The 22607-nt window shown below is 46.8% G+C and overlaps 1 protein-coding gene across 1 annotated transcript in view; it reads left to right on the forward strand.

Moving 5' to 3' along the window:
* Positions 1–22607, forward strand: part of setd2 (SET domain containing 2, histone lysine methyltransferase) — a 117488-nt gene that overhangs the window by 16456 nt on the left and 78425 nt on the right. The window contains 2 exon segments of the mRNA XM_033020298.1: positions 14901–15020; positions 20802–20817. Coding sequence (XP_032876189.1) covers positions 14901–15020; positions 20802–20817 — 136 coding nt within the window.

A 22607-nucleotide genomic window follows, 5' to 3' on the forward strand; every position in this document is an offset into this window, starting at 1 on the left:
ACTCCAGCACTCTGTGTCTATCTCTGGTTAATTTACTCCTCTGGAAGTGCAGGGGAACTGATTTCAGATACTGCCGTTGTTGCCTGAGAGTTTTAAAAATGCAGTAATAGGAAACTACCGTCAGGAAAATCGATCATTAAGCAATCGGGTTGTTGGAAATGTACACCTGCTTTAGTAATGCCTTTTGGAAAAGGAAACCTTCCAACGTTATCCGGCGAGGCCTTTAGTGGAAATGCAATCAATAGACAATAGGTGCAGGAGTAGGCCTTTCGAGCCATTCAATGTGATCACGGCTGATCTTCCCCAATCAGTTTTCTCCCTTCCACCACCTGCCTTCTCCCCATATCCCCTGACTCCGCTATTTTTAAGAGCCCTATCTAGCTCTCTTGAAAGCATCCAGAGAACCGGCCTCCACTGCCCTCTGAGGCAGAGAATTCCACAGACTCACCACTCTCTGTGAGAAAAAGTGTTTCCTCGTCTCCGTTCTGCGTCAATGTGATTTAACTGGTTTCTGCAGTGAGGTATCGTGCTCTGGGCAAATAGAGAAGCCATCACTTTGACATGCCGGCCATATCAGTGATGACTGTAGCCCAACAACAGCATTGTAAAACATAAATGTTGTCGGAGAAATTGGCTGATATATGTGGAGCCTTGTCATGGTCGCTGTGTTGTTCCGAATGAAGGGAAGTGGACTGGTCACTTCTTGGAAATCGCTTGTGTGGGATGCTGTTGGACATATCAAGGAATGGTGGTGACGAGATAAATACACTTTGTTTTCTCCTCATTCCTTGCAGGTGTCACTGGGATTATCTATGGGGAAAGAGACAAAGTAACAAGCCCAAAGTGGCACATGGGGCAGGTGGTAAAGAACCGTACCGTAAAAAGCATTTTATCAGGTATCGCAGCTTGGTTTGGGAACAGCTCCATCCAAGACCCGCAAGAAATTGCAGCAAATTGTGGACGCAGCCCGGGCCATCGCACAAACCAACCTCCCTTCTATTAACACCATTTATACCTCACGCTGCCTCGGCAAGGTCACCAGCATAATCAAGGACTAGTCGCACGCTGGCCTCTCCCCTCCCCCATCGGGCAAACGGTGTAAAAGTGTGAAAACGCACACCACCAGATTCTGGGACAGTTTCTTCCCGGCTGTTATCAGGCAACTGACTCATCCTACCACAACTGGAGAACAGTCCTGAACTACTATCTACCTCATTGGTGTCCTTGATCGGACTTTGCTGGCACTACCTTGCACTAAACGTTATTCCCTTATCATGTATCTATACACATATGGCTTGATTGTGATCATGTATTGTCTTTCTGCTGACTGGTTAGCAGGCAACAAGAGCTTTTCACTGTACCTCAGTACACGTGACGATAAACTAAGCAGATCTGAACTCTTGCAGCTCCACAAACATACCATGACTACTGTACGGGGCATCGGCAGGATGCATTGCCATGGCTCGCTCTGTAACCTTACCAAAATACCACCTCCTCGCCAGTCTATCTGCCCTCAATCTAGTGATTGCAGATACATCTGTTGCAACTGATTGGTTAGGAGTGAGCACTGCACAGGTTTTACGGAGATAAAGTGCTGCGCTGTCACCAACACACAGACACATCAGTTCAAAGCTGCACCTTCGTGAGGCCTATGAGCAATAACCTGGATCCCACCACATGGGCTGGTCTTCCATTGTCACCAAGCCAAGACTAATTCTAGCACAGTGTGGTGCAGAAGAATATGGGGGGAAAACTACCATTAGATTTACCATGACGTCCAACCTCAAAGCAACATTGATCAGCAGCATCCTCTCAGAAGACCAAAGACAGCGGCAATGTGTACAGAGTTAAGCAATCTCACAACAACAGATCAACCTTCTGCAAGATCCAGTCATAAACAGCGGTGTAGCGTTAAACGACCACTGGGAGGAGGAGGAGGAGGCTCCTTGAACATTCATCATTCATTCATCGTCGTTGAAAACATTAGCGATGCAGTGGTGCTGGTTTCCAACGGGAGCGGTGACGGAAGCACCACACATCTCTGTCCTCCAGTTCCTGCCGACTTCCGCCGCTGGAAGTCTAGGATTTTGGTGTGTGTGTGCTTTATCATCATTCCTTACGATGCTGTGTACCACAGTGATCGCACCTTCTACTGAAGGGTGGATAGCCGTTGGCTGGCTAGGAGCTCATCCGCCCTTTGACAGGTCTTGTCTTTGGTCCTGCTGAGGGTCCACAGCCCCCCTCCTCACCTGGCAAACCAGGTGGGGGAGACGGTTTAGTCGCCGACTATCCACCCATGGAGCAGGTAGCAAGTCAAGTCAAGAGAGTTTATTGTCATATGTCCCAGATAGGACAATGAAATTCTTGCTTTGCATCAGCACACGGAATATAGTAAGCACGAATACAGAACATATCATATCAGTGAGTGCCCGTGGCAGGGGGAAACTCCCCCCGACCTGACCTTGAACATCCTCGATCCCAAAGACGGTGGAGCCCTGCAAAGCTGAAGTATTTGCAGCAATCATCACCCAGATACGTTGAGTGATAGACCCACCTCTCATCTCCATCTCCCGAGACCCACACCATCACCAGAACCGGCCTGCACCCTTTGATCCACTCGTTTTGATTATCAAGAAATAGCCCAAAGCCAATGAGCCTCAAACTCCCGATAACCTGCTAAAGATAAACTGCAACGAAGCATTACCCAAAACCTGTGGAGATTGCCCACAGAATGCAAAGCAGCTCCAATCCGTGCAGTTGTTACGCCACTCTGTTCAACTAAATCATCAGCCGTTCGGTGGAAGATGTGTAGGAAGGAACTGCAGATGCTGGGTTACAGTTGTGAGGCACAAAACGCTGGAGTAACTCAGCGGGTCAGGCAGCAACTCTGGATCGAAGGAATGGGCGACGTTTCGGGTTTAGTTGTTTCGTCTCGACCCGAAACATCATCCATTCCTTCTATCCAGAGATGCTGCCTGTCTTGCTGAGTTACTCCAGTATTTTGTGTCTATATTTGATGGAAGATGTTGGTCGTAGTGCTGCTCAGTAGCACTAACACCCAATAACCCGTTTACCAAATCTAATTTAGACTTCCACCTGGGCCTCTTGGCTCCAAGCTACATTGACTATAGCTTGCACTCAGCGTTACTCCCTTTATCATGTATCTGTACACTGTGGAATGTAATCATGCATATTCTTTCCACTGACTGCCTAGCACGCAATAAAGAAAAAAAGCTTTTCACTGTACCTCTGTGCACGTGACAATAATCTAAACTAATCGCAGATAAGCGAGCAGAACTGAACTATACAGGTGAAGTGCGAGCGTCTGATCCAAACGGCATTTAAGAAAAAAATGGAATTGCCAGAAACGTTCTCGCTGCTGCCATTCAGAGCTCAAAGGAAGATTTTGTTTCCAAGTGTCCACTTGCCCAACTGGATTTAGCTTCTTTATCAATGATCTTCCCTCGTTCCTCATCCCACCTTCCCAGGCATCTGAACGGCCATTCCATAAGCTAAGGAACTGTTCAGACATGGCCTCTACCCCATTGTGGATATTGGACTCTATTGTCTGTGGAACTGAAGCATCACCATGCTGAGCACTACACTGCCCTCCATAATGTTTGGGACAAAGACCCATCATTTATTTATTTGCCTCGGTACTCACAATTTGAGATTTGTAATAGAAAAATCACATGTGGTTGAAGAGCATATTGTTAGATTTTAATAAAGGCCATTTTTACACATTTTGGTTTCACCATGTAGAAATTACAGCAGTGTTTATACATAGTCCCCCCATTTCAGGGCGCCATAATGTTTGGGACACATGGCTTCACAGGTGTTTGTAATTGCTCAGGTGTGTTTAATTGCCTCCTCAATGCAGGTATAAGAGAGCTCTCAGCACCTAGTCTTTCCTCCAGTCTTTCCATCACCTTTGGAAACTTTTATTGCTGTTTATCAACATGAGGACCAAAGTTGTGCCAATGAAAGTCAAAGAAGCCATCATGAGACTGAGAAACAAGAATGAAACTGTTAGAGACATCAGCCAAACCTTAGGCTTACCAAAATCAACTGTTTGGAACATCATTAAGAAGAAAGAGAGCACTGGTGAGCTTACTAATCACAAAGGGACTGGCAGGCCAAGGAAGACCTCCACAGCTGATGACAGAAGAATTCTCTCTATAATAAAGAAAAATCCACAAATACCTGTCCGACAGATCAGAAACACTCTTCAGGAGTCGGGTGTGGATTTGTCAATGACCACTGTCCGCAGAAGGCTTCATGAACAGAAATACAGAGGCTACACTGCAAGATGCAAGCCACTGGTTAGCCGCAAAAATAGGATGGCCGGGTTACAGTTTGCCAAGAAGTACTTAAAAGAGCAACCACAGTTCTGGAAAAGGTCTTGTGGACAGATGAGATGCAGATTAACTGATATCAGAGTGATGGCAAGAGCAAAGTATGGAGGAGTGAAGGAACTGCCCAAGATCCAAAGCTGTGAAAGACGGTGGTGGGGGTGTTATGGCCTGGGCATGTATGGCTGCTGAAGGTACTGGCTCACTTATCTTCATTGATGCTGAAGATAAGTGAGCCAGTACCCTGGGCAATGCAGGGTGCTTGCTTTGTAAGTCTTCATCACAAACACACCATGACTATTATATGGGGCATTTACAAAGTGCATTGCCATGGCTCATTCTGTAACCTTGCCACATGGAAGTACAAGACAGCCATGGGGCACTAATCATTGCAAGGTCAACCTCCCAGGTGCCTCCCATTCTGACTTGGGAATTGCTTGCCATTCCTTTGGGATACTTTCTATCTTAGTTTAGTTTAGAGATACAGTGCGGAAACGGGCCCTTCGGCCAACCCAGTCCGCACCGACCAACAATCCCCACACAAATGTACTATCCTGCACACACTGGGGACAATTTACACTTATACCAAGCCAAGTAACCTACAAACCTGTACATCTTTGGAGTGTGGGAGGAAACCGAAGATCGGAGAAAACCCACGGGGAGAATGCCATACAGACAAGCGACGGTAATCGGGATCGAACCGGGGTCTCTAGTGCTATAAGGCAGTAGCTCTGCCGCTATGCCACCGTGCTGCCATTACAAGACAGCTGCAGAACCTACAATTGGACTATTGTGGATGTAGGAGACACCTCCTAGTGATGGATAGGAAAACCAAGTCACTATCATTATCCACACCTTATTAATACATTTGACATTGCACTTCCACAGAAGCTACATAGTTTCATGTGGAAAGCAAGAACTTGTATTGTGCTTTGTGAATACATGGTATGTTCTAGAGGAATTTTGAAGTGTGCTCAATGTATGGTCTCCCCGTGACCTGCGTGGGTTTTCTCCGGTTTCCTCCCACACTCCAATGATGTACAGATTTGTAGGTTAATGGGCTTGGTATAATTGTAAATTGTCCCTAGTGTGTGTGTGTGTGTGTGTGTGTGTAGGATGGTGTTAAAGCCCTGTCCCACTGTACGGATTCATTCAAGAGCTCTCCCGAGTTTGCCCTGATTCGAACTCGGAGAATTACGGTAATAGCCGCTCATAGGTATTCGGGGCTCTCGTGGACATTTTTCAACATGTTGAAAAATCTTCACAAGTCTTCCCGAGCTTACCGCGTTTCCTAAGTACCTGCCGTTAGCGTTACGAGCCGCTAAGAGATGTCCCCGAGCTCCGACGTACCCGCTACGTACATTCTACGTGCTTACCACAAGTTTTTTTTTTTTTTTTAAACTCGGGAGAGCTCTTGAATGAACTCGTACAGTGGGACAGGGCTTTGAGTGTGCGGGGATCGCTGGTTAGCGCGGACTTGGTGTGCAGTAGGGCCTGTTTCTCTAAACTAAACTGGCTTAGATGGGGCGTCATGTCTGGCACGGACGAGTTTGTCAGAAAGGCCTGTTTCCATGTTGTACGACTGTATTTTTAGCTTTAGGGACTCGGCGTGGAAACGTGACCTTTGGCCCACGAGTCTGCACCGACCAGCGATCACCTGTGCACTAGTTCTATCCTACCCACTAGGGACAATTTACAGAAGCTAATTGACCTACAAACCTGCACGTCTTCAGAATGTGAGAGGAAACCGGAACCAGAACGTGCAAACTCCACACAGACAGCATTCGTAGTCGGGATCTAACCCGGGTCTCTGGCGTTGTGAGGCAGCAACTCTACCACTGCGCCACCATGTCGTCCGTCTGTGAAGCTTGTGTGTTTCAGTTAAGTTTGCACTAATCTGAAAATTTTAGCAGATACAAACCGGCTTTTTCTCATTTTCCTTCGTAAAGCAATCCATGCATTCCAGCTTTCAGCTTGTAATTCAGTGAATGCTTTCAATTTATTCACATTTAGCATTTACATTTTTCCTTAAATAAGGAGACTCCAGTATTCTGGATGCGGCCTCACCAGCGCTCTCTCCTGTTCAGTCCCTCACGCAATAACCAATAACATCCTGTTAACTTTCCTGTTTAAGAAGGAACTCTAAGGTAGACAAAAATGCTGGAGAAACTCAGCGGGTGAGGCAGCATCTATGGAGCGAAGGAAAAGGTGGCGTTTTGGGTCGAGACGTATGAGTTTCTCCAGCATTTTAATCTAGCTGTTAACTTTCCTGATAACTTGTCCCTGAGCAAAACACACAGTGCTAAAGGAACTCCTGTGGACCAGGCAGCATCTGTGGAAGGACTGGACAGAGGGGCGGTACAATGGCGCAGCGGTAGAGTTGCTGCCTTACAACGCCAGAGACCCGGGTTCCATCCTGACCACGGGTGCCGTGTGTATGGCGTTTGTACGTTCTCCCTGTGACCTGCGTGGGTTTTCCCCAGGTGCTCTGGTTTCCTCCCATGCTCCAAAGCCCTGCAGGTTTGTAGGTTAATTGGCTTCTGTAAATTGTCCCTCGTGTAGGATAGTGCTAGTGTATGGAGTGATCGCCGGTCGGCTCGGACTCGGTGGGCTGATGGGCCTGTTTCTGCGCTGTATCTCTATAAAGTTTAAAGTAATGATATTTAGGGTCAGACTGATCGGGTTGTACTAATCTGATCGGGTCCTGACCTGAAACGTCGTCAGTCCATTTCCCTCCACAGATGCTGCCTGACCCGTTGAGTTCCTCCAGGATTTTTGTGTTTTGCCCAGGATTCCTTGGTGGTGTACAAAATCATTAGAGGAATGGAATGGGTAGACGCACAAAGTCTTTTGCCCAGAGTACGGGAAGCGAGAAGCCAGGAGTCATAGGTTTAAAGTGAGGTGGGGGGGTGAGATTTAATAGGAACCTGAGGGGTAACTTTTTCACACAAAGAGTGGTGGGTGTATGGAATGAGCTGTCTTAGGAGGTAGTTGAGGCAGGTACTATCGCAACGTTTAAGAACTATTTAGGACGGGTTTAGAGGGATATGGGCCAAACGCAGGCATGTGGAACTTGTGTAGACGGGACGTTGGCCGGTGTGGGCAAGTTGGGCCGAAGGGCCTGTTTCCACACTAAGACTATGACTGTCTGCAATTTCTTGTGTCTCACAAGTGCTATACTTGCTTATTGGCCTTTTTTGAGAATGGTGCATCATGTTAAAATCAGGCCACGGTTTTAGACAATAGACAATAGGTGCAGGAGTAGGCCATTCAGCCCTTCGAGATAGACCACTCCTGCTAAATGCAATGGGCTGACGTGTAGTACGCAATGGAGCGGAACGTGGGCCTTTTTTTCATCCATTTCCATAACCCGACACGACCCGACTCGCAGTGTAATCAACGTTGCGGGGGAACAGTTTGTGTTAATAAATTAAAATTCTGAAAATGAGGAGAAGATTTTTACCAAATAACTTTTATTTTTACGAGGATGTTTCCGTAACCGGCTTCCGTCTCCGCACTATTATCCTACGGGATCTTTGGTGCGGAGACGGAAGCCGGTTACGGAAATGGGGCCGAAAATGACCCATGAATCTGCCCATGACCGTACTACGTCTTTTTCGTCGAGTGGACTATCTTGCTCGCTATAGGATCTTTGGAAGAAACTGTCCCTGAATCTGGAGATGTGCGTTTTCACACTTCTGTACCTCTTGCCCGACAAGAGAGTGGAGAAGAGGGAGTGGGAGGAAACGAGGCTTCAGTTTAAAGTATTTTACAAAAGGCAGTAGTTTGCATTCCGCAAGTAAATGCTCTGGGATCATTCTAGGAAGCCAGGATCGGTGTAAGACACAAAGACTATGAGTACACAGTGCACGGATACTTGCAAACAGGACCATGGCAACAGTCTGCTGGCAGGAACAACCCACACAGGCATGGCAGGGACTGAGCACATTTTCATTCAATTTATATTGAGCTTGTCGTTTTAAGATTATTGATCTTAATATCTGTTTTAAGAATATTCAGATTATTAATCCGCAGATTATTTTTCTGATGACTCAATTTAAGAATAAGGAGTAAGCCAGTTAGAATGGAGACGAGGAAACACTTTTTCCTCACAGAGAGTGGTGAGTCTGTGGAATTCTCTGCCTCAGAGGGCGGTGGAGGCCGGTTCTCTGGATGCTTTCAAGAGCGAGCTAGATAGGGCTCTTAAAAATAGCGGAGTCAGGGGATATAGGGAGAAGGGAGGAACGGGGTACTGATTGTGGATTATCAGCCATGATCACATTGAATGGCTGGCTCGAAAGGCCGAATGGCCTACTGCATCTATTGGCTATTAAACTGACCTGGCCTCCACAGCCTTCTGTGGCAAAGAATTCCACAGATTCACCACCCTCTGACTAAATTCACTGTTCTGTACGTTTTAATGAGGTTTCCCCTCTCATTCTTCTGAACACTGATCCTAAACTTGAGCATAAGTTGGTGCAATAGGAATTGTTTGGACAGGGTATAATCAATTTAAAGAAAAAACTTGCTTTGCTCACTTTGTTCTCATCAGGGAGGGTTACTGACAGTCAAACATTGGACAATAAATTCCTAAGCAGTGGTGCAAGCAATCAGAAAGTAAAACCGTACAGATTTCTCATTGTAAATGTTTTCATGTTGTCAGTGTGAGATATGTTCGTAAGTGGTAGGAGCAGAATCAAGTCTACTTCACCATTCAACTATCTCTTAAACACATTCTTCTGCCTTCTCCCTATAACCCTTGATACCCGTACTAATCAAGAATCTATCTAACTGCCCCACAGCCTTCTGTGGCAAATAATTCCACAGATTCACCACCCTCTGCCTAAAGAAATTCCTCCTCATCTCCTTCGTAAAGGAACTTCCTTTAATTTCGAGACTGTGACCTGTAGTCCAAGACTCCCACTAGTAGAAACATCCTCTCCACATCCACTCTATCCAGGCCTTTCACTATTCGGTAAGTTTCAATGAGGTGTCAGCGAGTACAAGGCCCAGTGCCGACAAACACTCATCATATGTTAACCCATTCATTCCTGGGATCATTCTCGTAAACCTCCTCTGGACCCTCTCCAGAGTCAGCACATCCTTCCTTATATATGGGGCACAACATTGCTCACAATATTCCAAATTCGACATGACCAGCGCCTTCTAGAGACTCAGCATGACATCGTTGTTTGTGTATTCAAGTCGTCTCGAAATAAATGCTGGTGTTGCATTTGCCTTTCTTACTGCCGATTCGACTTGCAGAAGGAGATAACAGAAGGAGGAGTAGCAAGCTGAATTAATGGTCTGGCTGCTCACAAGCTAAGTGCTACTCGCATGCTTTCAGACTTTCAACAGCTTGTACAAAGCAAGAGCGAGGAGGAGGGAGGGCACTGCCAGACACTGAACTTTGGTATTCCACTGAACATTAACCCAGAAGCTGGAGCCAGAGCTGCACTTGCACATTTGTCTACAGTGGGGTTTAGACAATAGACAATAGGTGCAAGAGTAGGCCATTCAGCCCTTCGAGCTAGCACCACCATTCAATGTGATCATGGCTGATCATCCCCAATCAGTACCCCGTTCCTGCCTTCTCCCCCACCCCCCCCCCCCCCGCATCTCCCGCTATCTTTAAGAGCCCTATCTAGCTCTTTCTCTCTTTCCGTCCTGTATATCTTCATTCAAGTCAGAACAAGCCAAAGGCTGGAGCTGGTTCATCATATTTTTCATTGTGTCCCGTGTTTTTAGTTTAGTTTAGAGATACAGCGCGGAAACAGGCCCTTCGGCCCACCGAGCCCACGCCGACTAGTGATCCCCAGCCCGTACATTAGCACTATGGCGCACACACACATGCTAGGGACAATTTTACCAAGCCAATTAATCTACAAACCACGTCTTTGGAGTGTGGGAAGAAACCGGATATCTCGGAGAAAACCCACGCTGGTCACGGGGAGAAGGGACAAACTCCGTACAGACAGCACCCGTAGTCAGGATCGAACCGGGTCTCTGGCGCTGAAAGCGCTGTAAGGCAGCAACTCTACCGCTGTGCAACCGGGCCTCCCTTGGCCTAATTCTGCTCCTATCACTTATGAACTCCAAAGACGTTCGTATCTGCGGCTTCTGTAAATTGTAAATTGCCCCTAGTGTGTAGGATAGTGCTGGTGTACGGGGTGATCGCTGGTCCGCGCGGACTCGTTTCTTCAGAAGAAGCGTTGCGTCCCAAAACGTTGCCTATTCCTTTTCTGCGACGAATCTGCCTGACCCGCTGAGCTACTCCAGCATTTCGTGCCTCTCTTAACCGCAAACTACTGGCTGTATTTCTCCACAGATATTCCCTGACCCAGTTTAAATAAATGAATGATTCCAGTAATCTCCTGTGTTTGTATCGACGTGGACGGAGCTTCGTACGTTGCGTGTGAAATCCAACATAATTTCTGTGAATGTTTACACCAGCAGGTGTCTGAATGAGGAAGAGAGATGTGGTGGGTAGCATGAATCGGCAAGTCGTAGGGTGTGTAAGGTAGAGCTGCAGATACTGGTTTACACCAAAGACAGCCACAAATAGTGAAAGCGTGTGATGGTTCAGGTTTATTATTGTCACGTGTATCACGGTACAATGAAAAGGTTTGTTTTGCATGCTAACCAATCTGATAACACTACACATAAATACAACCCAGTACAATAGGTAGAGCAAGATTCAGATTCAGATTCAATCTTTATTGTCATTGTGCAGTGTACAGAACAGAGACAACGAAATGCAGTTAGCATCTCCCCCAGAAGAGGGAACATAGAATAATGAGCAGTAAAATATATATATGTACAAACAGTAGTAGTAGTGCAATGTTTCTGGGGGAAGGAGTGTCCGGGGGGGGGGGGGGAGGGTGGGGTGACTGACAATCACCAAGATGCAGAGTTAAGTAGTGTAACAGCCGCAGGGAAGAAGCTGTTCCTGGACCTGCTGGTCCGGCAACAGAGAGACCTGTAGCGCCTCCAGGATGGGAGGAGGGTAAACAGTCTGTGGCTGGGGTGAGAGCAGCAAGGGGAAGATATAGAGTGCAGAATATAATTCTCAGCATTGTAACGCAGCAGTTCCACAGACAAAGTCCAATGTCCGCAATGGGGTAGAGGTGAGCATCGAGCTTAATTTAAATCCTTAGGTCCTGACGTTATGTGAAATACAACAAATTGGTCAAAATAATTGTTATTTCTTCTCTCTTCACCTCGTGTTGTAAGATCTTAAATACCTGTCTAAGTGGCAAATGAATGCAGTGTTTTCACCCAGTAGATGGGACTGCCAATTTCATATTTCATTCCCATGTTATCCAGGGGTACATGCTTCCAAGTACTGTGCTGCAGGATGTAAGCAGTGTACTGATGGACAGGGAGAATTGAACACAGGAGTAACCTGGGGATGATAGTGAGGAGGAACCTTCACAATTAAGGGCGGGCACGGTGGCGCAGCGGTAGAGTTGCTGCCTTACAGCACTTGCGGCACCGGGGACCCGGGTTCCGTCCCGACAACGGGCGCTGTCTGTGCAGAGTTTGTACGTTCTCCCCATGACCTGCGTGGGTTTTCTCCCAGATCTTCCGTTCACTCCCACACTCCAAAGACGTACAGGTTTGTAGGTTAATTGGATTGGTGTAAATGTAAATTGGCCCTAGCATGTGTGGGATTGTGTTAATGTGCGGGGATCGCTGATCGGTGCGGACTCGTTGGGCCGAGGGGCCTGTTTCTTCCGCGCTGTATTTCTAAACTTTTTTTAAAAAAACGCTTTTTGTGTTCATGTGAAAGGGCTTGAAATGTCTCATCGAACAGTCAATGTGACCTTCTCCACAAATTAGTCAAGCACTTAAAGCAAAAACATATCTGAATACAGAGAAATGAAAGGTAGACATAAAATGCTGGAGTAACTCAGCGGGTAAGGCAGCATCTGTGGAGAGAAGGAATTGGTGACGTTTCGGGTCGAGACCCTTCTGAAGGAATTGGCAACGTTTCGGGTCGAGACCCTTCTTCAGAAGGGTCTCGACCCGAAACGTCGCCAATTCCTTCTCTCCACAGATGCTGCCTCACCCGCTGAGTTACTCCAGCATTTTGTGTCTACCTTCGATTTTACCAGCATCTGCGGTTCTTTCTTAAACATACAGAGAAATAAATACTGAAACAAATTAAAAATAGATGTTGTTGACAACTAATTTGTGACCTGTTATAAATGTCTGTCGCTATCTTGGATGCTTGGATCTTTTAGTTGCAGATCTGTTTCTTATTTCGGTATCAGATTCAGAAGCACTCTCGATCTCTAGTCAGAAGCTCGTGGGGGTAGTCCCTTTTCAAAGATGGTTTCACGCACGCTAGGTTGACAGTCAACGAAATGCTAGAGTAATGACCGTTGAGTCGCTTAGATGAGATGCGGAACTAGCTGATAAGATCCAGCGGCACTTCAACGGAGGCCAATGGACTTATTCTTGGTGTCCCAGTTTCTATTTCACTCTAAATTTACAACATTTAAATGCAGTATACCGGTTTTAAGACAGTCAAGAAGAGCACTGGAATCTATTGAAGGTCAAGAATAAGTATCTTTTACAAAAGGAGCTTTAGATAAATTAAGAAGCGCAGACTTAAAAATGTTTTACTGAAGCCACCCGAAAGAAAATTACAAATGGGGGCGACCAGTAAATTCCTCCACCCAGCAAATTCCTCGAATCCCTTTGACCCAACTTGTCCATGTCGGCAAAAATGCCCCATCTAAGCCGTTTACCATTTTCCAACGTCACCCGTTACATTTCTCCAGAGATGCTGCCTGTCCCACCGAGTAAATCCAGCGTTTGATATCTATTACATTTACCCATGATCTGCAGTTCCTTCCGTCATCCAGTTCCTTCCATTCACCTACGTTTGGCACTTTTAGTTTTAGAGATACTGCGCGGAAACAGGCCCTTCAGCCCACCGAGTCAACACCGGCCAGCGATCCCCACATATTAACCCTATCCTACTCACACCAGTGAGAATTTGCACTTGTACTAATCCAAATAACCTACCAACCTCTACGTTTTTGGAGTGTGGGAGGAAACCGAAGATCTCGGAGAAAACCCACGCAGGTCACGGGGAGAACGTACAAACTCAGTACATGCAGCACCCGTAGTCGGGATCGAACCTGGGTCTCCGGCGCTGCAAGCGCTATAAGGCAGCAACTGTGCCGCACATAGTCCTTTAAACCTTAGTTTAGTTTATGGTGTCGTGTACTGAGGTACAGTGAAAAGCCTTTGTTGTGTGCTAACCATTCAGCAGAAAGACAATACATGATTACAATCGAGCCATTCACAGTCTACAGATACATGATAAAGGAATAACGTTTAGTGCAAGGTCAAGCCAGCAAAGATAGTCCGAGGGTCACCAGTGTTTAAGAAGGAACTGCAGATGCTGGAAAATCGAAGGTACACAAAAATGCTGGAGAAACTCAGCGGGTGCAGCAGCATCTATGTAGCGAAGGAAATAGGCAACGTTTCAGGCCGAAACCCTTCTTCAGACTTCTGAAGAAGGGTTTTGGCCTGAAACGTTGCCTATTTCCTTCGCTACATAGATGCTGCTGCACCCGCTGAGTTTCTCCAGCATTTTTGTGTACCGTCCGAGGGTCACCAGTCAGGTTCAGGACCGCTCTCTAGTTGTGGTAGGATGGTTCAGTTGCCTGATAACAGCTGGGAAGAAACTGTCCCTGAATCTGGAGGTGTGCGTTTTCACACTTCTATACTTTTTGCCCGATGGGAGAGGGGAGAAGAGGGAGTGGCCAGGGAGCGACTCATCCATGATGATGCTGCTGGCCTTGCCGAGGCAGCATGAGGTATAAATGCAGTCAATGGAAGGGAGGTTGGTTTGTGTGATGGTCTGGGCTGCGTCCACAATTTGCTGCAATTTCTTGCGGTCTTGGATGGAGCTGTTCCCAAACCAAACTATGATGCTTCCCGATAAAATGCTTTCTACGGCGCATCTGTAGAAGTTGGTGAGAGTTGTTGGGGACATGCCGAACTTCCTAAGCCTTCTAAGGAAGTAGCAGTGTTGGTGTGCTTTCTTGGCTGTTGCTTCAATGTGGGTGGTGCCGGAGATGTTGTTGGTGATATTGACTCCAAGGAATTTTAAGACAGGTAATGAAAAGGAACTGAAGATACTGGTTTATACCAAAGATAAACACAAAATGCTGGAGTAACTCAACGGGTCAGACAGCACCTCTGGAGAAAATGGATAGATGATATTTTGGGTCTCGTTTGAAGAAGGGTCCCAAACTGAAACATCACCTACCCATTTTCTCCAGAGATGCTGCCTGACCCGTTGAGTTACTTCAGCATTTTTTGTTTATCTTCGGATATGGATTCATCTTGGCATCATGTTCAGCACAGAAATTGTGGGCTGAAGGGTCTGTTCCTGTGCTGTGCTGTATTATGAAGCATGAAAGTGCTGTGATGCGCAAGGCTTTGCCTGTGGTCCATTGTCACATTCCATTTGTTGTCTGTCTGCCTTTTTTTGTAATAACTTTTTTTCTGTTCCTCTCACCTCAGGGCTTATGCCTCCCCACTCCCTCCGTCGCCCACGAGGGAAGGCTGGACTGAACTACAGATGTCGCCAGAACTCTCCACGCCTCTCCAACCTCAGACCATGGGAGACTTGCTTGCAATGGGGTGAGATGGACGGCTTATTTTTTTCTTCCATTGACTTCCCCGTGTTACCCTCTAATTCTGCTTTGAGTGTTATTATTGTCACCTGGTACAGAGAAGGTACAGAGAAAAGCTTTGTTTTGCACGCTTTCTATTCAAATCAGATAACATTATGACAATGGACAATAGGTGCAGGAGTAGGCCATTTGGCCCTTCGAGCCAGCACCGCCATTCAATGTGATCATGGCTGATCATCCCCAATCAGTACCCCGTTCCTGCCTTCTCCCCATATCCCCTGACTCCGCAATCTTTAAGAGCCCTATCTAGCTCTCTCTTGAAAGCATCCAGAGAACCGGCCTCCACCGCCCTCTGAGGCAGAGAATTCCACAGACTCACCACTCTCTGTGAGAAAAAGTGTTTCCTCGTCTCCGTTCTAAATGGCTTACTCCTTATTCTTAATACCATAAGTACCAATCAAGTCAAACCCAAGTACAGTAGGTAGAGCATAGCATAGGTCTGTATATATGCTAATGTAAATATTTATTCAAATCATATGCTATGTCGCTCTTCCAGGGAGATGCTAAATGCATTTTGTTGTCTCTGTACTGTACAAGGACAATGACAATTAAAGTTGAATCTGAATCTGAATCTGAAATACAGAGTGCAGAATATAGTTCTCAGCATTGCAGCATAACGGGCAGGTTGGTGACGCAGAGGTAGAGTCGCTGCCTCACAGCGCCAGAGACCCGAGTTCGATCCCGACTACGGGTGCTCTATACAGAGTTTGTACGTTCTCCCCGTGACCTGCGTGTGTTTTCTCTGAGATCTCCAGTTTTCTCCCACACTCCAAAGACATACATGTTTTTTTAGGTTAACTGGCTTGGTGTAAATGTAAATTGTCCCTAGTGTGTGTAGGATAGTGTTAGTGTGCGGGGATCGCTAGTCGGAGCGGACTCCGTGGGCCGAAGGGCCTGTTTCTGCGCTGTATCTCTAAACTAAACAGTTCCAGAGACAAAGTCCAATGTCTAAAATGAGGTAAAGGACAGGATGGCAAACTGGGATGGATGTTCAAACTTTATGAAACCTAGAACAATGTGAAGAGCCCTGGCATTTTTTTTTCTGCATTTATTTCTATAAAGTTGTATAAATATTAATTGCTATCGGAAGAACAGTCTGAAGAAGGGTCTCGACCTGAAACATCACCCATTCCTTCTCTCCAGAAATGCTGCCTGTCACGCTGAGTTACTCCAGGGTTATGGGTCTTAACTTTATTTACCCGTATGTGTACAAAATCATGAGATTGAGGAAATGCACAGTCTTTAACCCAGCGTAGGGGAATCGAGAACCAGAGGACATAGGTTTAAAGTAAGGATGGAAAGATTTAACAGGAACCTGATGGGTAACATTTTGACACAAAGGTTGGTGGGTGCATGGAACGAGCTGCTGGAGGAGGTAGTTGAGGCAGGTACTATCATGGAACAAGCTGCTGGAGGAGGTAGTTGAGGCAGGTACTATCATGGAACAAGCTGCTGGAGGAGGTAATTGAGGCAGGTACTACCATGGAACAAGCTGCTGGAGGAGGTAGTTGAGGCAGGTACTATCATGGAACAAGCTGCTGGAGGAGGTAGTTGAGGCTGGTACTATCATGGAACGCGCTGCTGGAGGAGGTAGTTGAGGCAGGTACTATCAGAACTTTTAACATTTGGAGAGGTACATGGATAGGATAGGTTTAGAGGGATATGGGTCAAACGCAGGCAGGTGGGACTAGTGGAGATGGGGCATGTAAGTCAGCGTCATATGTTTACTCTATTTGTTTGTTCGTGAAGTTAGCCCTAAAAGTGATCTTCGGGTACTGAAGTGGAGGGAAGTGCTAGTCTAGGCTTAATGACTAGACCGTGCCCGTCATTTTGTTAATGGATTTGTTCTGTTTTCTGAAATCCTACCAACAAACCAAACAACTCAACACAATTATTGTTAATTTGAATTGATTCATAATTACTGAAGATGTGTGCCGACCCTAAGTGTCACCTATCAATGTTCTCCATGGATGCTGCCTGACCCCGCTGAGTTACGCCAGCACTTACCCCAGCGGTATGAACATTGACTTCTCCAATTTCAGGTAGTCCTTGCTTTCTCCCTCCTTCCCAGCTCTCCCACAGCCCACTGTCTCCGCCTCTTCCTTTCTTCTTCCCGCCCCACCCCCACATCAGTCTCGACCCGAAACGTCACCTATTCCTTCGCTCCATTGATGCTGCCTCACCCGCTGAGTTTCTCCAGCATTTTTGTCTACCTTCGATGTTTCCGGCATCTGCAATTCTTTCTTAAACAAATACTCCAGCACTTTGTGTCTTTTCAAAGATAATTACTCTCTATTTCTAAATTCTTACTTTAAACTTTTGAGATACAGTGTGGAAACTGGCTCTTCGGCCCATCGAGTCTGCACAGACCAGCGATCACCCCGTACACTAGCACTATCCTACACACTAGGGATAATTTAGAATTTTACCGAAGCCACATCCCGAGGTCAGGAATGAACCCAGGTCTCTGGTGCTGTAAGGCAGCAGCTCTACCACTGCACCACCGTGCCGCCCCACTTGGAGGCACTGCAGGGCTTTATAAACAAAAACATGACTCTTGCCAATTCCCATCATAAATCTTTCATAAAAGTAGTAACATGAGTATAGGCAGGATGTCTGGTAACTCAACAACTTGTTTAGTTCCTCCTTAACCTGGAAACAACTTGATGTTTTAATTTGCTAAAATGAATGCTTCCTGTCACGGAGCCACAGCAGAGAAATAGGCCCTTCGGCCCATCTCGTCCATGCCGACCAAGATGCCTTATCTATGCTGGTCCCAGTGGCCAACATTTGCCAGATATCCCTCTGAATCTTTCCTATCCATGTACTTGTCCAAGAGTATTTTAAATGTGTTATAGCACCTGCCTGAACTACAAACTTGTCTTAGTTTAGTTGTAAGATACAGCATGGAAACAGGCCCTTTGGCCCACCGAGTCCATACCGACCATCGATCCCCCGTTCCCACTGGTTCGATGTTATCCCACTTTCACATCCACTCCCGACACACTAGGGGCAATTTACAGAGGGCCAATTAACTCACAACCCGCACGTCTTTGGGATGTTGGACGATGTGGTCACAGGGAAAACGTGCAAACTCCGCAGGGGTGCTCCGGTTTCCTCCCACACTCCAAAGATGCGCAGATTTGTAGGTTAATTAGCTGGCATATATATATTTTTTAATTAATTGTCCCTAGTGTGCAGGCTAGTGGTTGTGTACAGGAGATTGCTGGATGGTGTGGACTTGGTGGGCCAAAGGGCCTGTTTCCACGCTGTATCTCTAAAACTAAAAGCTCAGCTGCAACTATAATCTTCTTCAGTTTGCTGCCTCCTCGATGAACCTTGGTTCTTGTAGGCAGCAGCTGATTGCTATTGAGTTCCATCTCGCTGATTAATGTCCTTTGAAAAGAGAATATGACACTTTTAATAAGTCTTGGCCTGCATGTGACTTCAGCATCTTGCCTTGGCATAGTGAAAGCAGTTGTCTTACAAAGCGATCAGTTTAATGCCCAGTCCTCAATGTTAGAAGCTGTGGGGAAGGGAGACACAGTGTCAGCAACCGTGGTACATTTCTGCAGCACATTTTTTAATGTAATTATAATACAGTTACACTCGGGTCTGGATGAAGAGTTTGGAAACGTACATCATCCAAATTAATTGTAAACATTAGAATCCTGATACATTAGGAATGCTGTCCTGTCATTCCTGGGTGAAAATTACATCTGTGTGGGGGATTGGGATGAGGCCGATTAGGGATTATCCATGATGATCATAGATTCTTGATTAGTACTGGTGTCGAGGGTTGTGGGGAGAAAGCAGGTGAATGGGGTTGGGAGAGAGAGATAGATCAGCCATGATTGAATGGCGGAGTAGACTTGATGGGCCGAATGGCCTAAGACTGCTCCTATCACTTATGACCTTATGGTTATCTGACCCAACATTGCCTTAAAAAAGGCATGTATTCTCCACTTTTAGTTGTCCTATTATGGCGGTGGTCTTTATAATTTTGCTGGCAACTGAATATCTTGCTCAGGTAATCAGCAAGTCAAGTAAAGTCTTCACGGAGACGCAAGGAACTGCAGGTGCTGGAATCTTGAGAAAATATATCGCCGTTGTTTGGGGTCAGGGCCCATCGTCGTCCTGAAGAAGGGTTCCGACCTGAGCCCTAGTGAGACCACACCTGGAGTATTGTGCGCAGTTTTGGTCCCCAAATTTGAGGAAGGACATTCTTGCTATTGAGGGAGTGCAGCGTAGGTTTACAAGGTTAATTCCCGGGATGGCGGGACTCATATGCTGAGAGAATGGAGCGACTGGGCTTGTACACTCTGGAGTTTAGAAGGATGAGAGGGTATCTTATTGAAACGTATAAGATTATTAAGGTAGACAAAAGTGCTGGAGAAACTCAGCGGGTGAGGCAGCATCTATGGAGCGAAGGAAATAGGCAACCTTTCGGGCCGAAACCCTTCTTCAGACTTTGGACACGCTAGAGGCAGGAAACATTTTCCCGATGTGTTCAAGAAGGAACTGCAGATGCTGGAAGATCGAAGGTACACAAAATTGCTGGAGAAACTCAGCGGGTGCAGCAGCATCTATGGAGCGAAGGAAATAGGCGACGTTTCGGGCCGAAACCCTTCTTCAACATTTTCCCGATGTTGGGGAGTCCAGAACCAAAAATAAAAACGCCCCCACATATCTTTAACTTTTGCCACACTCACCTTCAAGCTGTCCTCTAGTATTTGATTTTTCTGACTTGGGGAGGCAAAAAGTTTCCGCTACTCTAAGCAAGAGGCTATGTTCATTTACCTACGTTCCTACCATGTACCTATGTTCATCCAGAACCTGGGGCCACAGTTTAAGAATAAGGAGTAAGCCATTTAGAACGGAGACGAGGAAACACTTTTTCTCACAGACAGTGGTGAGTCTGTGGAATTCTCTGCCTCAGAGAGCGGTGGAGGCAGGTTCTCTGGATACTTTCAAGAGAGAGCTAGATAGGGCTCTTAAAAATAGCGGAGTCAGGGGATATGGGGAGAAGGCAGGAACGGGGTACTGATTGGGGATGATCAGCCATGATCACATTGAATGGCAGTGCTGGCTCGAAGGGCCAAATGGCCTACTCCTGCACCTATTGTCTATTGTCTACCTGATTTCTCTCGTGATTTTGTACACCTCTATAGATCACCCCTCATCTTCCTGCGTTCCAAGGAATAGACTCCTAGCCTGCTCAACCTCTTCCTATAGCTCAGGCCCTCGAGTCCTGGCAACATCCTCGTAAATCTTCTCTGCTCCCTTTACAGATAGAAAGGCAGCCAGCATTTCCTTCCCTCGAGTTTGCTAATGAATGTTTTACCATAATATTACTACATTACCGTCCCCTCAAAGCAACCTGAAGAAACTTTGTTCCCTTGAGGGCACCATTGGAACAATGAGTGACAGAGCCAAGTCATCTGTGTTATACAATGAATCTCTCCCTCTGTGTTTGGTGTTCCTTGTTTTGTCTCAGAGTCACAGAGTCATATAGTAGTGGAAACAAGCCCCTCATCCCAACTTGCCCACAACAGCCGACATGTCCCAGCTACACTTGTCCCACCTGCCCACGTTTGGTCCGTATCCCTCCAAACCTGTCCTATCCATGTACCTGTCCAACTTTCTTAAACTATTAAAGTATTAAAATAAGTTTCTAACCTTGTGTTTTATTCTTTTCTTTCGTGGCTTGCTTCGTCATCGGCAACAGAGAAGACGAGAATTCAGTAAGGATTTAAACGTTCAGTTCTTCTTCTGTCGTATGTCTTTTAGACCTGTTCAGTTCATTGCAACTTAATCCTACAGTGGGAATAGAGGAAGGAATCAGTCAAGTTTAATCCAGTCAATTTGTCTGCCTTTCATCTGCCTCATCCTTTTTTTTAAGTTCCTCCAACCCTCCTGCCCTCTTATTGTTGGGATGTTTTTATTGTCTGCTGCACAAAATCATTTATGTTACAATTTGTTCAAATTCTCTACCATCTCCTAAATTCCCATTGCTGATTCCTGAGATTTACCCTTGAGGGTGACCAACAGTAAACTGGCCAATTCTGACGCACGCACGCGCGCGCAGACACACACACACACACACACACACACACACTGACACGCGCGCACACACACACGCACGCACGCATACACTGACACGCCCGCGCGCACGCACACACTGACACGCCCGCGCGCACACACACACACACACACACACACACACACAGAACCACACACACACACACACACACACACTGACACGCGCGCACACACACACACGCACGCACTGACATGCGCGCGCACGCACACACTGACACGCCCGCGCGCACACACACACACACACACATAGAGCCACACACACACACACACACACACACACACAGAGCCACACACACACACAGAGACACACACACACACACACACACTGACACACACACACACTGGCACACACACACTGACACGCGCACACACACGCACGCACACACTGACACGCGCGCGCACGCACACACTGACACGCCCGCGCGCACACACAGAGACACACACACACACAGACACACACACACACTGACACGCCCGCGCGCACACACAGAGACACACACAGACACACACACACACACACACACACACAGACACACACACACACACACACACGCCCGCGCACACTGACACGCCCGCGCACACACACACACACACACACACACACACACACACACAAAGAAAGAATACCTCTTTTAGTTTTGTAGATACAGCACGGAAACAGGCCCACCAATCCACGCTGACCATCGATCACATTGAAGCAGGGTCTCGACCCGAAAGGTCGCCGACTTCTCTTCTCCATCGATGCTGCCTCACCCGCTGAGTTTCTCCAGCATTTTCCGTCCACTGATCATAGATCACCCGCTGGCACTAGTTCAACGTTATCCCTCTTTCTCATCCACTCCTTACGCACTAGGGCCAATTAATCTACAAACCTGCACATCTGTGGGTTGGGGGAGGAAACCAGGGCACGTGGAGGAAACCCATGGGTTAACGTGCAGACTCCACACGCAGACTGCACCTGAGATTAGGATGGAACCCAAATTTAGTTTTGGGATACAGCGTGGAAACAGGCCCGTCTGCCCACTGAGTCCGCACCGACTAGCAATCCCCACGCATTAACACTACTACCCAAGCCAACCAACCTACAAACCTGTACGCCTTTGGTGTGTGGCAGGAAACCGGAAATCACGGAGAAAACCCCCACGGGTCACGGGAAGAACGTACAAACTCTGTGCAGACAAGCACCATCATCAGGATCGAACCCGGGTCAATAGACAATAGATGCAATAGTAGGCCATTTGACCCTTCGAGCCAGCACCGCCATTCAATGTGATCATGGCTGATCATCCACAATCAGTACCCCGTTCCTGCCTTCTCACCATATCCCCTGACTCCGCGATCTAACAGAGGCCAATCTAGCTCTCTCTTGAAAGTACCCAGAGAATCGGCCTCCACCGCCTTCTGAAGCAGAGAATTCCACACTCACAACTCT

The sequence above is a fragment of the Amblyraja radiata genome, chromosome 4, assembly GCF_010909765.2.
Source record: "Amblyraja radiata isolate CabotCenter1 chromosome 4, sAmbRad1.1.pri, whole genome shotgun sequence".
Classification (NCBI taxonomy): Eukaryota; Metazoa; Chordata; class Chondrichthyes; order Rajiformes; family Rajidae; genus Amblyraja; species Amblyraja radiata.